Raw genomic sequence first — 14,545 nt, 5'->3', positions numbered from 1 at the left:
CCAGATTCTTTCTTTCTTCCTTTTCTCCCCCTTCCTCCCTCCTCCCCCGCTTTTTTTTTTTTTTTTAAACCAACTCTCATCCATTTACTTTTTGGTCGTGGCTTTCATGGAACAGATAAACACTACAGATGTCCAATAGAGGCGCACAAGGGTCTGGAGTCACAGCTAAGATTTTTCATTTCTTTGGTCACCACATCCTCAGCACGTGCAAAGGTTAGATATAAAAGGAGGGATAAAAGGAAGGTGTTGTCACTGATGTCTGACGACGTGTGGCCGGCCATCGCAGTCCAAAGTGCTGTCCTGGCGCGCTCCAATGGGACCAGAGACACCAGCCCCAGGGTAACCCGAGGCGCATCGCTGTTGGCGTGCTGGCAGCTGTGATCCGGGTCCGGCGCGGGGCTCCACGAGTGCCGCAGCGACCCAACCCGGCTGCACTGACCAGAGGTACACTGGGGAGTGGGCAGGAGTCGAGGTGACCTCCAGCAGTGGCCCCCCCCCCCGCACACCTGGCACTCCGGGGGGGAACTCGGGGTACAACGGCGGGGCCTGCTGCCGCCCGAACGCTCTAGGAGCCTTCATCGCCTCCCTGGCTGAGAGAGGTCTAGCCTCTCCGGAGTTCTGTCGCGTCCGAATGGACTGCATTGATGCCTGTCCTTCCTGGAAGGAGTAGGGTCGCAGAGGGAGAGAGAAGCACCATGGGTAGAAAGGACGAGTCCTTTCGGGAACAAAGCTCAATTTNCCGGCCTCTGCGCTGGGGAGGCGGGGTGTGATCGCGGGGCTGCAGCGGTGGGGAAGGCACCAGATGGGAAGGAGAGACAAGGCTGGGTCTGGGCCCTTCTGGTCTGGCCCTTGGGCACGTTCAACCCTCAGTAAGTCCCTTAACTGCCCCTGCGTCTCAGTTGCCTTCCATACAGGGTATAGATCATAGTCGTCGTACATGGAAGGCTTTACGGAGGAGATTTTAGGGATGTTTAGTTCTCGAGTAAACTTGATACTGAAGAACACGGATTTAAAATATAACTTGAAAGGAATATAAGATGATCAATGAATATTGGCTTTACAAACGGTATGTTTATTTTAAGAACAGTGTTCCCATGGCTTTTACAAATCGTTATCCTAAGGATGTATTCAAAGCTTGCCATTTCATTAAATTTTGCTTGGCATACAATTAAACATTTCTGTTGCTTGTGACATGATATTATGAATAAATCATTAGACCCTGCAGTCATTCTTATTAGTAAGTCCGAATACATCTATGCCTCACATATTTGGATGAGGGCACTTCCATCAAAATGAAGGCTTACAGTAATGCCTGGTGGACGTAGGCACTCCAAACATATATGTTGAACCAGACTTCTACAGCTATTAGGTTCTGGGGATACAACAGTCAGGAACCAGACCTTTATCATATGAAAACACACACACACACACACAAGCATGCACTCTCGCACTAATGTACAGTTACACCCTGGGAAGACCTGCGCAGGAAACCTACTACCCCAATATGTATTGGGTGATCTGGCCTAGTTTGAGGAGCAAAGAAAGCTTCCCCAGAAAGTGACCTGTATGGACATTTGAAAGATGAATGGAAATTAATAAAGGAGGGTATGTGGGAGGGGAAAGCACCACAGAGAACCAAAAAGAAGTTTGGAGGTGGGTGGTGGTGGGAGTTGTGAGGAAGAGCTAAAGTAATAGATCTGTGGCCAGATAGGGAGTTGGCCTTTTGTTCCTAGAGCAGAGGGTTTTAAGGCAGGGAAGTTCTATGATCATAATGTGTAGCAAAGTTTGTTTTCTAATGTATGGGTACAGGTCAGATTAGAAATGATGTGAGCTGGGGAGCTAGGAGTGAGCATGGAATTGGGGATGGTTTATAAATATGGAGACAAAGGGAGATCCAACATGTGAGAACCATGACAGCTGAAGGCTAAGTGGAGGGACACTCTGCCCCTCTAGATACTGAAGTATGTCCAGTATTTCCCAAGGCTGTAATTACAGCATAATACAACAATAGATGTCTGTAATGATTCTGTTATCAGCAAAAAATTGTGCATAGTTCACTGTAAGAAAGCCAAGATCTGAGCAAAGTTCTCAGGACACAATGGTAAAGCCCCTCTGGCTTGCAGTGGAGAGTAGACATGGATCAGTACAATGTGGAAAGAAAATAAACACTAGTGTGGGTTTGGGTCATGCGTTTTAGATAAGTTTCATTTTCTGTGTGATATCTTTTGGTACTTTGTGTTTTCTTCTGCAATATATTTTACTCAAATAGTAAAACCTATAAATAGTAAACAAAATTTTCACAGATAAATTTACATATAAACAGTGGTTCAAATGAGAAGGTTTTGATACCCTTGGTTTTTAGTGACAATGTAAAACACATCTTCATGTTGACCAAGATCTTTTCCTCCTCCTCTTCTTTCTTTCTTTCTTTTTTCTTTTTGTAAAATTGCATCCAAAGAGTACATTCTTGTTCAGTGACCATTATTTAAGAGCAAATAAACCCCAAACACATATGAAGCCAGACTGTTGTGTTTTTATTAATTAAGTGTTTTATTCTTTTCTGGCTGTAGCTTTCTGTAAGCTGAACCCCAACTTTTAATTTCCTTTTGCCTGTATTTTTGATCCAAATATCTACTATATATGTTCCAAATGAGCGTACTTCATAAAATTACCAAACTGCCATACAGAGAACTGGACCCACCAGCAAAATTTCATTTAAGTGAGGAAAAATGACAAAACACAGCTAAGCTTGAGATGGTGATATAGAAAGGGCAGTGCATGAGACATCTCCATCTCCTCCCACTCAACCAGCATCAGTGGCCTCTGTCCTTTGCTCTACATGTGAAACTTGGTCTCTTTCTCACCTACTCCAGCCTAGCCACACAACCCCACAGACCCAATTCTCCACACTAGCTTTTCGAAAAGGGCATGAGGATGACAGATAGGAAGTAGAAAATATTACTCTAGGACATCTCTGAGACCAGAATTGGGTCGGTAAACCTCAGGCACAGCTTTCCTTTGCAACTTCCAACACCACAAAAAGAGGAAGAAGCAGAAAGCTTAAATGCTTCTGTCTGGAGATAGGATACACCTGCTCTTAAAATTTCCTTATCAAAAAAAAAAAAAAAAAAGGATGTTTCCAAAATGAAACTCTGCAGGTTCCATGTTTTGGGGTGCAGCACCTCTCAAACCAATCCTGCACACAAATATAAACTGCAGACTACTGAAAAGCCCTCCCTGAAGGTATGGGCAGAAAGAAAGCATTCCTTAGAAGTAAAAGAAACTGCATCCCATCTAGCACATATGGAGTTCTCCTCACATGGAGTCTGTTTCCCTAAACTCCACGAAGAAATTGCCATTTCTCTCCAGTTTCTGCTCAGGGATCAGGAGAAGCTAGAGGCTCTGTGTGAATTGTCTCCATCATTGCAGGCTCCGTTATAGACTTAGGTCATTCAGTGTTTGTATGACTTTTTATGTAATCATTTCTGTGTAACTTATGAAAATCATTTTTGTTTCTAATTTTTAATGTAAGCAAAGGGGAGAGAGATTAACTGTAGAGAGTCCAACTGGTCCCCTGCAGTGGATGGAATCTCTTATGTGCTGCTCCATCCCTAGAACCCAGAGAAATCTGCACTCTCTGCCCAGCGCCTGCTGGCTTCACGGTGTCTCCCACATTACCTGGGAAGGTTTGAGTCATTAAAGACTTCCTTTTATATGAATCTTTAGCTGCTTTGAGTGCCCTCGGGTGCTATTTAAACTTTTCTGTTTTCTTCCTCAAAAGAATCAGGTTGGTCCTGAAATTTAGCCTTTCTGAGATGATTCAGAAGGTTGTGACACCTGGATTGGAACTGTTGTTTTTGGTCAGGTGAAGAACCTTAAAAATTAAAATTCTATATTATTTGTGGATTTAGATCCATGACCATTACCATCATATATCTTTGTTGCCTGTATACTTTTTTAACAATCTTGCCCAAAGCACTATTTTTTAGATAGCTTTGTTGAGATATAATTCGCACACCATCCAATTCACCCATTAAGGGGTAAACTTCAATGGCTTTTAGTATATTTTAATATATTCACAAAGTTGTATATTCACCGCCAATCATTTATTAAATATTTTAATTCTTCAAAAAACCCCTTCACCCAACCCTCCAGCTGTACACAGCCACTAAGCTGCATTCTGTCCCTGTATACCTGTCTGTGCTAAAACTATATAAAAGGAGTCATGCAGTGTCTTTTTCTTTGTGGTTGTCTTCTTTCACTTGGTATAATGCTTTTAAATTTCATTCATGTTGCGTCATGGATCAGTACTTCTTTTATTGCTTTTATTGCTGGATATACTACTGACCATAAGTCACTTGATGGGCATCTGGTTCATTTCCTCTTTTTGGCTATTGTGAGTAATGCTGCTATTAACATGTGGATGTGTTTTCACTTGGGTGTGTACCTAGGAATGAACTTTATACCACTACCTAGGAATGAACTTTATACCACATGGTAACTCCATTTAAATGCCTGAAGATCTTTTGCCCAAATCGACTGGACCATCTACATTTCTGTCAGTGTGTGAGGGCTCCAGTTTCTTCACATCCTTGTCAGTGCTGGTTATCACCTGTCATTTGGTTATAGGCAGCCGACTCTTAAGTTAGTACCTCCTTACACTTTTGATTTGTATTTCTGTGGTGGCTAGAGATGCTGCACATCTTTTCATGTGCTCCTTGGACATTCCTCTTTGGAGAAGTGACTATTCAGATACTCAGTCCATTTTTTTAACTAGGGTATTTGTATTTTTCTAATCTTTTATTTTAGGCTAATTTTAAAAATAATATGGATGGCTACTGATCATAACTCTAGGCATATGGCCATTGGAAAATCCAAATGGATTGAACGAAGGCATACGAATAATACCTAATAGAATTTTTAGTGTCATGCGGGTTGTTGATCACTCTTTCTCCTCCCTCTTTCCTTAGGATCCCATTCCACAGCTCTCAAGATTTTACAGAATGCTGTAAGTAATTGTCAAAGTTGTTTTTCAAGAAACAGAAAGGGTTGCAACTTCTTCCTAGTAATAGAAACTTTTACAGTTGCATTCAATGCCTAACGTTGCGGAAACCGAAAGGTCCAATGATTCTGGAAATGGTGGACACAAATCTGAGAGGAAGTCTCCAGAAGAAAATCTACAAGGTGCTGTCAGATCTTTCTGCACAAGTGCCTCGGGAGCACCCTTGGGTCCCAGAGGAGATGGGCATTATCCATGGAGTTGTCCTGTGACTCATACTCGGGAGAAAATTTATGCCATCTGTTCAGACTATGCCTTTCTCAACCAGGCAACCTCAATCTATAAAACCCCCAATCCAGCCCGCTCTTCTTGCCTCCCTGATAGTACCTCGTTACCTTCTGGAAATAATTCATCAAGGTACGTCGGTATCCCGACTAGTACATCAGAGATAATCTATAATGAAGACAATAGTTTGGAAAACTTATCCAACAGTCTGGGCAAGCTACCTCTCGCATGGGAAATCGATAAATCAGAATTTGACGGGGTGACTACAAATTTGAAACACAAATCAGGTAAGAAGGAATCCTGTTGTTCATATGTGCAAACAATGAGAAAACCAACACGGTGTTTTGTTTAATCTTGTCATTAAACATGTTTTCCTTTTTAAAAATTTTTTATTCGTTTTTTTGGTACTTGGGAACTCAGGGACACTTGGCCACTGAGTCACATCCCCAGCCCTATTTTGTATTTTAGGTCTCAGTTGCTAAGCACCTCGCTTTTGCTGAGGCTAGCTTTGAACTCTCCATCTTCCTGACTCAGCCTCCCGAGTTGCTGGGATTATAAGTGTGTGCCTGTGCCTGGCATGTTTTCCTTTTATAACACTGACCAAGAAACATTGCTATCATCTTGTCTGTCGTTGTGGTTAAAATAAAGTAACCTTGGACATAGGTCAGTTAGTTCATTCATGCGTTGCCAATGGAAGTGCATTTTGCTTTGAATATCAAGGAATATTTTAACAACAGGTATTACAGATAAGTACACAGTAACTTAGACATGGTTAATGATGTGACTAGAATGATGCGATTATTTTGTAGTTTCACAGACATGAAGTCATAGTTCCTAAACTAGAAAACATTTGGTTTTCTTTTCATTATATAATAACCTTATATCTTTTGCTGTTAAAATGTTTTGAGTCCCCAGTGAGGTCTCCAGGTACCATTGAATAGGCTGTGTACTATACAACTTAGGAGGATGCCGTTCACTTATAGTGCAGTGCACATCTTTTCACAATCACAGCTGAGTGGTCCTGTGGTGGGTACTAACGCTTTTCAATTCTGAACTCATGGTAATGTGTGAATTTTGTGAGATAGATACTGTTATCCTTACTTTATAGATGAAGAATTAGGCTTAGCAGGAACAAGTCTGTTGCTAAAAGTTGCACATTATCAGGAGGTAGAACTTGGATTTGTATTTGGCTTCCAAGCCCTTCTGAATTCCTGTTAGTTTGTGAAGCATATTAGGCTGGCCACCCTATCTAATACCACCGTCTCCTCATCTCAGTTAAGGGCACGGTCTTTAGTGACAACTGCTCTTTACTCTTGATGATGGACATTTTTCTTTTTGCCTGTTAAGTCTAACTAGGAATTCACCAGTTTTTCATCTTTTTGAACAGCCAGTTTTTAGTTTGTTAATTTTCTCGGTTATATATTTTATTTCATCAATTTCTGCCCTGTTGTCTCCTTTCTTCTCCTTACTTTGCTCTTCATTTTCTGACTTAAGATGGAAGCTTAGATCACGGATGGGAGACTTTCTGCCCTATGCATGTAATGCTTGGGGTTGTTCTCAAGTGCTGCTTTAGCTGCAGTCCACAAACTTTGATACCCTTTATTATTATTATTTAATTTAAAGTATTTTCTAATTTACTTTGCAGTTCTTTTTTGATACATGCATTACTTAGACATGTGCTGTTTCTCTTCCAGATATTTTTTTTCCCTAAATAGTGATTTCTAATGTAATACCATGGTGGACAGAAGACAATATGGTTTTGTGACTGTATTAATCAGGGTTCTCTAGAGGAACAGAATCAACAGGAAGGATAATTATAAAAGGGGATTTATTAGATTGGCTTATGTGACCAGAAGCTGGATAGTCCACAATGGCTGTCTGCGGGCTGAAGAGCTGGAAGAACCAGTAGCTGTGCAGTCCAAGAGGCTGAAGCCCCAGAACAGGAGGGTTCAACAGTGCTACCCTAGTATGAGACTGAAGGTTTCTGCAGAATCAGTGGCAGAGTCCCCTTTGGAAGCAGAGTCTGATACCTTCAGTTGATTGCAGTAGTAATTAAGAACCTCTTCAAGAAGAATTTGCTGTGCTACTGTTTCCTTGTTCTTCTAACTTTTATTCCATCCAAGCCTTCATCCTATTGGATGGTGCTGCCCTCACTTAAGTAGGGTCTCTGTTTCAGTTGGCTCTCCCACATGCCAATGACTCTTAGACAGACCCTCATTGACATGCCAGTAAGTCTCTTAATCATGGACATCTCTTAATCCAATCAAGTTGACAATTCAAATTAACCATTACAATGCCAACATAGGACCTATCTTGGTGAATATACCATGTGCTCTTGAGAAAAAATGCACTCAGCAATTATTGGGTGTATCTATCAATATTAATTAGGTCAGTATTTGGATGTGTTTGCATTTTTTGTCTCTAATTCTTGTTTTATTCTGTCCATTGCTGAAAGGGGGTTGCTGATAATCCCTAACAATGGTTGGGTCATCTTTTCACCATTGAATTTCTTTTAAAAATAATACTTTTTAAAGTGGCAGTAAACAGCAAATGACATTAAATTTACCGTCTTAGCCATTTTTTATGTGTACAATTCCGTGGCACTAAGTATGTTTATTATTGTCAGTGATTCCCTCTCTCCATCCCAGGTCTCTTTTCATCTTGCCAACCTGAAACTCGGTACCCACTAAAAATGTCTCCCCTTTCCCTCTTTCCTCAACACCTGGCAACCACCATTCCACTCTGTCTCTGAATCTGATGACTCTGGGAACAGTGTGTAAGTGGAGTGGTACAGTGTTTGTCTTTGGGGACTCTTATTTGTGGTCACCCTGCTCTCTTCTGCTTAATATTTACCTGGAATACCTTTTCCATTCTTCCTCTGTCAGCCAGTTTGTGTCTCTAATGAAGTGAATGGAGAACATACAGTTAGATCTGCTTCCTTAAATCCATTCTTCCGAGAGAGAGCGAGAGAGAGAGAGAGAGAGAGAGAGAGAGAGAATGAATTAATTTTTAGTTTTCGGTGGACACAACATCTTTATTTTATTTTTATGTGGTGCTGAGGTTGAAGCTGGGCAGTCCCACCCCTTACCACTTGAGCCACATCCCCAGCCCAACCACTCTCTGTCTTTTGATCAGAACAGTTGGTTTATTTGCATATAAAGTAAATACTGATAAGGAAGGACTGACTTCCCTTCTTTGAGCTATTTGTTTTCTACCTGCCTTACAGCTTCGTTTCCCCCATTTTCTGCATTACTATCTTGCTTTTTGTTATTTTTTTGCAGTGAAATGTTTTAATTCTTTTTTACTTCCTTTTATTTATATATGTGTATTCTATAGGCATTTTCTTGGTGGTGTCTATGGGGATTACATGGAACATCCTAATATTGTAACAATCCAGTTTGAACTTTTACCATCTTAAATTCAGTAACATTAAAAAATTCTGTTCCTATAAGCTTTACCCTCACACTCTTGGAGTTACTGATGGTACAGCATTGCATCTTTATATGTAGTGTTTTCCGGAACGTAAACTAATATTTTGATGCATTTAATCTCTTAAATAATGTAGAAAAAATGTGAAGTTACAAATCAAATTAATAATACTAGCATTTTTTTAATATTTATTTTTTAGTTGTAACTGGACACAATATCTTTATTTAATTTATTCATTTTTATGTGGTGCTGAGGATGGAACCCAGGGCCTCGCACATGCTAGGCAAGTGCTCTACCGCTGAGCCACAGTCCCAGCCCCATAATACTAGCTTTCAAACGAATAATAGTTTTTAAAAAATGTATTAGTCTCTTACGTCATGTGGAGCATAGGAAGTGGAGTTGCAAACCAAGGATCAACTAATAATTTTATAGATGTTCATGTAAGTACATTCGCTGAGATCTTCATTTCTTCCCATTGCTTTGAGTTTCTGTCTAGTGTCCTTTCATTTCAACCTACGGGACTCCCTTTAGCATTCCTTGCAGGGCAGATCTACTGGTAATGAACTCCCCCAGTTTTTGTTAGGGAATGTCTTAATTGTTCCTTCACTTTTGAAGGACAGTATTGCTAGTCTTAGGAGTCTTGGTTGATATGCTTCCTTCCTTTAGCATTTTGAATACATCAGTCTGCTACCTTTTGGCCTTCAAAATTTCTGATGAGAAATCTGTTGGTATTCTTCTTGGGGACATCTTGCTGGTGATAAGTTGCTTCCCTCCTGCTGTTTTCAAGATTCTTTGTCTATCTTTCAACAGTTTGCTTATAATGTGTTTTGGAGTGGGGTCTTTTTGGGTTCATTCCTCTTGAAGTCGCTGAGATTCTGAAATGTTTATATTCATCTTTCATCAAGTTTGGGAAATTTTCAGCCGTTATTTATTTTGGATAATCTCTTTTCCCCTTTCTTTCTCTCCTCTCCTTTGGAACCACCATAATGTATAGGTTGGTCCACGTGATGGTGTCCTCAGCTTTGTTCACTTTTCTTCAATCTTTCTTTTTCTGTTCCTCTGACTCAATATTTTCAGTTGTTCTGTGCGTTCAAGTCCACCAATTGTTTCTTCTGCCTGCTCAAATCTGCTATTGAATCCCTCTAGTGAATTCTTCATTCGTTATTGTTATTATTCAGCTGAAGAATTTCTTTTTGGCTTCTTTTTGGGTTTACTGTCTCTTTATTGTTATTTCCATTTGTAATATATATATATCGTCTCTCTTTAGTTCTTCAAGCGTCTTTAAGACAGTGGTTTTAAAGTCTTTGTGTAGCCAGTCTGCCTTCTGGCCTTTCGCAGAGATGGGGGGTGTGTGTGTGTGTGTGTGTGTGTGTGTGTGTGATGTACATATATATGCATATATATATATATTTTTTCCTTTGAATGGGCCGTATTTCCCTGTTTCTTTGTGTGTCTTGTGATTTTGATATTTCTGTTGGAAACTGGACTTACAAATGTAATCTAATAATCTGGAAATTGGATTATTCTCTCCTGCTAGGGCTTGTTGACTTGTTTTTGTTTTTTGATTGTTATAGTCTGTATCCGTGCTGCTTATCAGACTGAGGTCTAAACTTAAGGGATTCTGAGATCTTTTTAAAACCCACGTCTTTCCCTGGGTATGCATAGTGACTTTCTAAATTACCCTATGTATGTTGTTGCTTTTGAATATCCTAGAATTTAAAGGTTTGGTTGCCAAAAAGGATAAAAAAGAAAAGTGAAGGAGAATTTTAAAAAGGAAAAAAATAATAACACAAAAAGGCATTGGGACTTTTCATCCTCTGGAGGGGGACAGCTGTAGTGGGAGTGGGGTAAAGGAATAGCTGCCCCCTCCATGCATCTGTGCTTCTAAGACCAGAAGCAGCAAACCAGCAATTAAAACACATATCCCCAAATTTTGTAGGACACAGTCCCTGTGGTGCCCGGCCTGGCTTCCTCAAGCTGCCTGGAAGATGCTCAGGACCACTTGCATTCTTGCCTGTCCCTGAGCTGGGGCTGGGTAGGCAGTACCTTGCTGTGAGCTGAAATTGACTAGAACCATCAACAATTTACTCTGCAAGCCTTTCCCTGGAAGCACCATCCTTTTTGTAGACTCCAGAGTATCCAGATAGTCACAACAGATTTGTGGGTGTAATTGTCCACATGGGGAGATAGATTCCTGCTGCTCTCCACTGTCCTGTTCATTCTGTAGACTTTTAAAAACTGTGATTTGAAGCTTATATTAGGTGCATACACATAACTTTATGGGTTTTATCCCTTCTTCATGAACTGGCCCCTTTTGTCATTATGAAATGTCTCATTATCCCTGGCAGTATTTGTTGTTCTGAAAGCCAGTGTGTTTGATATCGATATAAATGTTGCAGCTTTCTTTTGATTAGTGTTTACGTAGATGTCTTTTTCCATTCTTTTATTTTAGTTTTAGAATTTATACTTCTTTTTAGCTTTTCTTTCTTACCTGGAAAGGTTTGCCATCTTTTCATTTATTACCAGAACATTTCATAGATCTCAATGTGTAATTCTAATGCCTGCTGAGAGCAATAAATTTGGTTGAACCAAAACTGTAAATTCTCTTTTGGGGACAGCTTCATTCTCAGTTCAGTCCTTTTAGCCTCAGCTGTTTTGCTGGGGGCTTGCTCTATGCATGCATGCTTCAGGGATCAGCCCAAGATTTGGCCCCAATTTATAGACACAATCTGGGCCTCCCTTTCTTTGCAGCTCCCCTTTTTTCTGCCCCTTCCCACTTTCCATTGATGGTAATTGTCCAGAACTCTTTTATGCTCCTTCAAGTAAAAATGATGATGCATTTTCTTTTATATGCTAGCTTTATACCTTTTTCTAAAAGCCAGTGTAGTGTGTGTGTGTGTGTGTGTGTGTGTACACATTGGTGATGGGGCTACATGGTGAGTTGTGGGTAGGATGAGCAATGGAAGAAAGGGTATGGGAATGACAAGGGGCAGTGGGCAAAGGTGACTGAATTGATATGATGGGGAGACAGAAGTGTTCAGAGGTTGCTCTTTTCTGTTCCCATCCCAACTTCCACTTTGATGTGGATTCCTTTTGTCTACAGGACCCACGGGCTCAGTGGGTTTTTATGCTCTCTACCAGAAGAATCAGGCCATGCACATGTGTAAAAGGAATGAGGCTCTTCAGTGGAGGCTTCTTCTTGACCCAGAAAGGAGACAGTGCTGATGAGAGAGTCAGGATGGCTAAAGCAAAATACAAGAGCTGTAGAATTTTTTTTAAAAATATTTATTTTTTAGTTGTAGTTGGACACAATACCTTTATTTTATTTATTTTTATATGGTACTGAGGATCGAACCCAGGGCCTTGCACTTGCTAGGCCAGCACTCTACTGCTGAGCCACAATGCCAGCCCGAGTTGTAGAATTTTTATGGCGTCTGTAGTGTAGGCAGGGTCCAGTCCCTTGATGCCATCACCTCTACAGGGTTTTAGCTGGGCCTGTCTCTTCTTCAACCTGCCGTTTCATGCAGCACATGTCTCATTACCATCTTCAGTCTCACATTGGGACATTGCTAATATTTTAATTTATATAATTTTGTGAATGAAAAATCCATTAGCATGGTTCAGAGATTAAAAATTGCCAAAGAAGTAAAGGTGGCTGTGGGTAACCTCAGTGACTGTTCTGTGCATGCATTTGCGCCTCACCCCCTGATGTTGCTCCTTGTCATCTGGGAAAGTCCCTAATATTTTTTTTCAGGACAGGGAAGACTATTGTCTGATTTCAGTGGGTTTGATTTAGTGACCTTGTCTGGCTGTGGCTTCTTGGTATTACTGTTGACAACATGATGTCAGAAGGCTGAGCTGTCTTCCAACCTCCCTTCTCCTGGTGAGTTATCTTAATTTTATGGCCTTAAAGATTGGTCCAATTTTTAACTCCTAATTTTCTGGTGCATCTGTTAACTGCATAAGGCTGAGAGCCTGCTTGGCTATCTCATTTCCCCCAAAATAAATTACTCCCTTAATTTTAAGAGGATTCTGTTTTTTTATTGGGGGCAGGGGTAGTTTCCCTGACTCAGGATTAAACCAAAAGTGCACAGAAGACAGGTTCCTGCAGCCCTTGGAGGAAAGTGGAAGAACAGACCTTCCGTGGCCTGCTGTGGTCACGGATTTCCATGTTTTGTTAGCTGTGAAACTAAGTGGCCAGGAAAACTGTCAAGGGAATTAAGTCATTATTAGGCAGTGAAGATATTTCAGGAAATGGTAGAAAGCCATTTTTCTGTCTTCTGACTCTTTACTGTCCATTTGATCAGTGAGGGAAAGTTGGCACAATGAGTTTTAGCTCGTTTGCAGGTGGTTGCTCAGCTCTGTGAAAAATATGATGTTCTCTGTGAAGACGAAGAATAATTTAAACAAAGGGGGGAATTGCTTCTTGATTGTACAGTCTTCCTTATTCTGACACTTTACAGATATTACATATGTTACAATAGTTTCTGAGTTCCAGCTTGTTTTGGGTGTCACAGGGTTGCATTGTAGGAACTTTGAGAAAAGTTGTGTGTGTGTGTGTGTGTGTGTGTGTGTGTGTGAATAGTTTCTTTTTTTTTCAGTACTGGGGATTGGACTCAGGGGTGTTTCATCACTGAGCAACATCCCTAGACCTTTTTATTTTTTATTTTGAGATAGGGTCTCACTAAGTTGCCCAAGTTGGCCTTGAACTTGTGATCCTCCTGAATTGCTGGAATTTTTTTTGTGTTGTGTGTCACCACACCTGGCTGTGGTAGGCATTTTGAATGAATAATGCAATTCCCTGGCCATGTTTGTTTTCTAAGAATGTATCTATATAATCTGTTTTATAACCTTCAGTTAAGGTTTTTTTCTTTTTTCTTTTTTTTTTTTTCTTTTCTTTTTTTTTTTTTTTTGGTGGTGCTGGGGATTGAACCCAGGGCCTTGTGCATGCAAGGCAAGCACCCTACCTACTGAGCTATATTCCCAACCTGAACTAACCTTCAGTTAAATTTTATGAAAGTATTTAAAGTATCTGAGTGTAGTTGCCTGAAATGTTAATAGCATTTTAACTAAATGAGTTTGGACATTGCTAATATTTTAATTTATATAATTTTGTGACCAAAAAATCCATTAGCATGGTTCAGAGATTAAAAAGAATAAAAATTAAACAGGTAAATTTTCACATTTGCCTCCCTTTTGTCCAGCTGATAATTCTCCCTTCCCCTGTAGGAAACCACTGTTGGTTGTCTGTCTCTGGGGAGGTGTATGTGCACGCGTGCATGTGTTTGTGTGTATACATGCATACATATGTACGTGCATGCACAGGGAAAGGAGACTTTTTCTACCATTTTGGTTCCTGGTGCTAATGTTAAATTCTAATAATGCGCATGTGCATCATTTGCCATTCATTTGTGTCTCTGAAGGCCTGGAGGGATTTTTAAACATCCATAATAACATTACTGCATACAGCACTTTTGCTTTTTAACAAATTTGCATTAATGCGGTTTTACTACATTAGAAGAAATTGTGTTAGAAGAAACACAATTTATTTTCTGGAAATGGTCTAGTTCAATAGTTTACTGTTGATAACTTGATTTTCTAGATGTAGCTAAAGATTTTGTGATTGATTCTTCACCAGCTAAGTGACTAGCTCTGGATTTGCAATGTAAGAACTTAATCAGAGACAGCAACCCTGGTTGATCAAATAATTTTTTTTTCTGTCTTGCTTTCTCTTCATGAGAACTATTCTTGAAAATACATGTATTACTTCACTGTGTTTGCAAATGTCATTTTTAGAGCTAATGGTAGTTGCTTTTTTTTTTTTTTTTTTTG

General features: G+C 40.1%; 1 protein-coding gene across 5 annotated transcripts in view; it reads left to right on the top strand.

The window, feature by feature from the left end:
- Window positions 1-51: 51 nt before the first annotated feature.
- Bivm (basic, immunoglobulin-like variable motif containing) overlaps window positions 52-14,545 on the top strand; it is a 32,757-nt gene continuing 18,263 nt past the window's right edge. For 2 of the 5 annotated variants that reach the window (XM_015484099.2, XM_015484098.2), the window contains exons 1-2: window positions 76-444; window positions 4,971-5,571. In XM_015484099.2, coding sequence (XP_015339585.1) covers window positions 5,094-5,571 — 478 coding nt within the window. In that variant the 5' untranslated portion in view covers window positions 76-444; window positions 4,971-5,093. Of the gene's footprint in view, window positions 445-4,970; window positions 5,572-12,467; window positions 12,597-14,545 lie in introns of those variants that run through there. The other 3 variants (XM_048800652.1, XM_048800653.1, XM_048800654.1) reach the window with 3 other exon arrangements.

This window comes from Marmota marmota, unplaced genomic scaffold (assembly GCF_001458135.2).
Source record: "Marmota marmota marmota unplaced genomic scaffold, marMar, whole genome shotgun sequence".
NCBI classification, from domain to species: Eukaryota; Metazoa; Chordata; class Mammalia; order Rodentia; family Sciuridae; genus Marmota; species Marmota marmota.
Note: the sequence above shows the minus strand (reverse complement) of the source record. Positions and strands in the feature narration are given on the sequence as shown.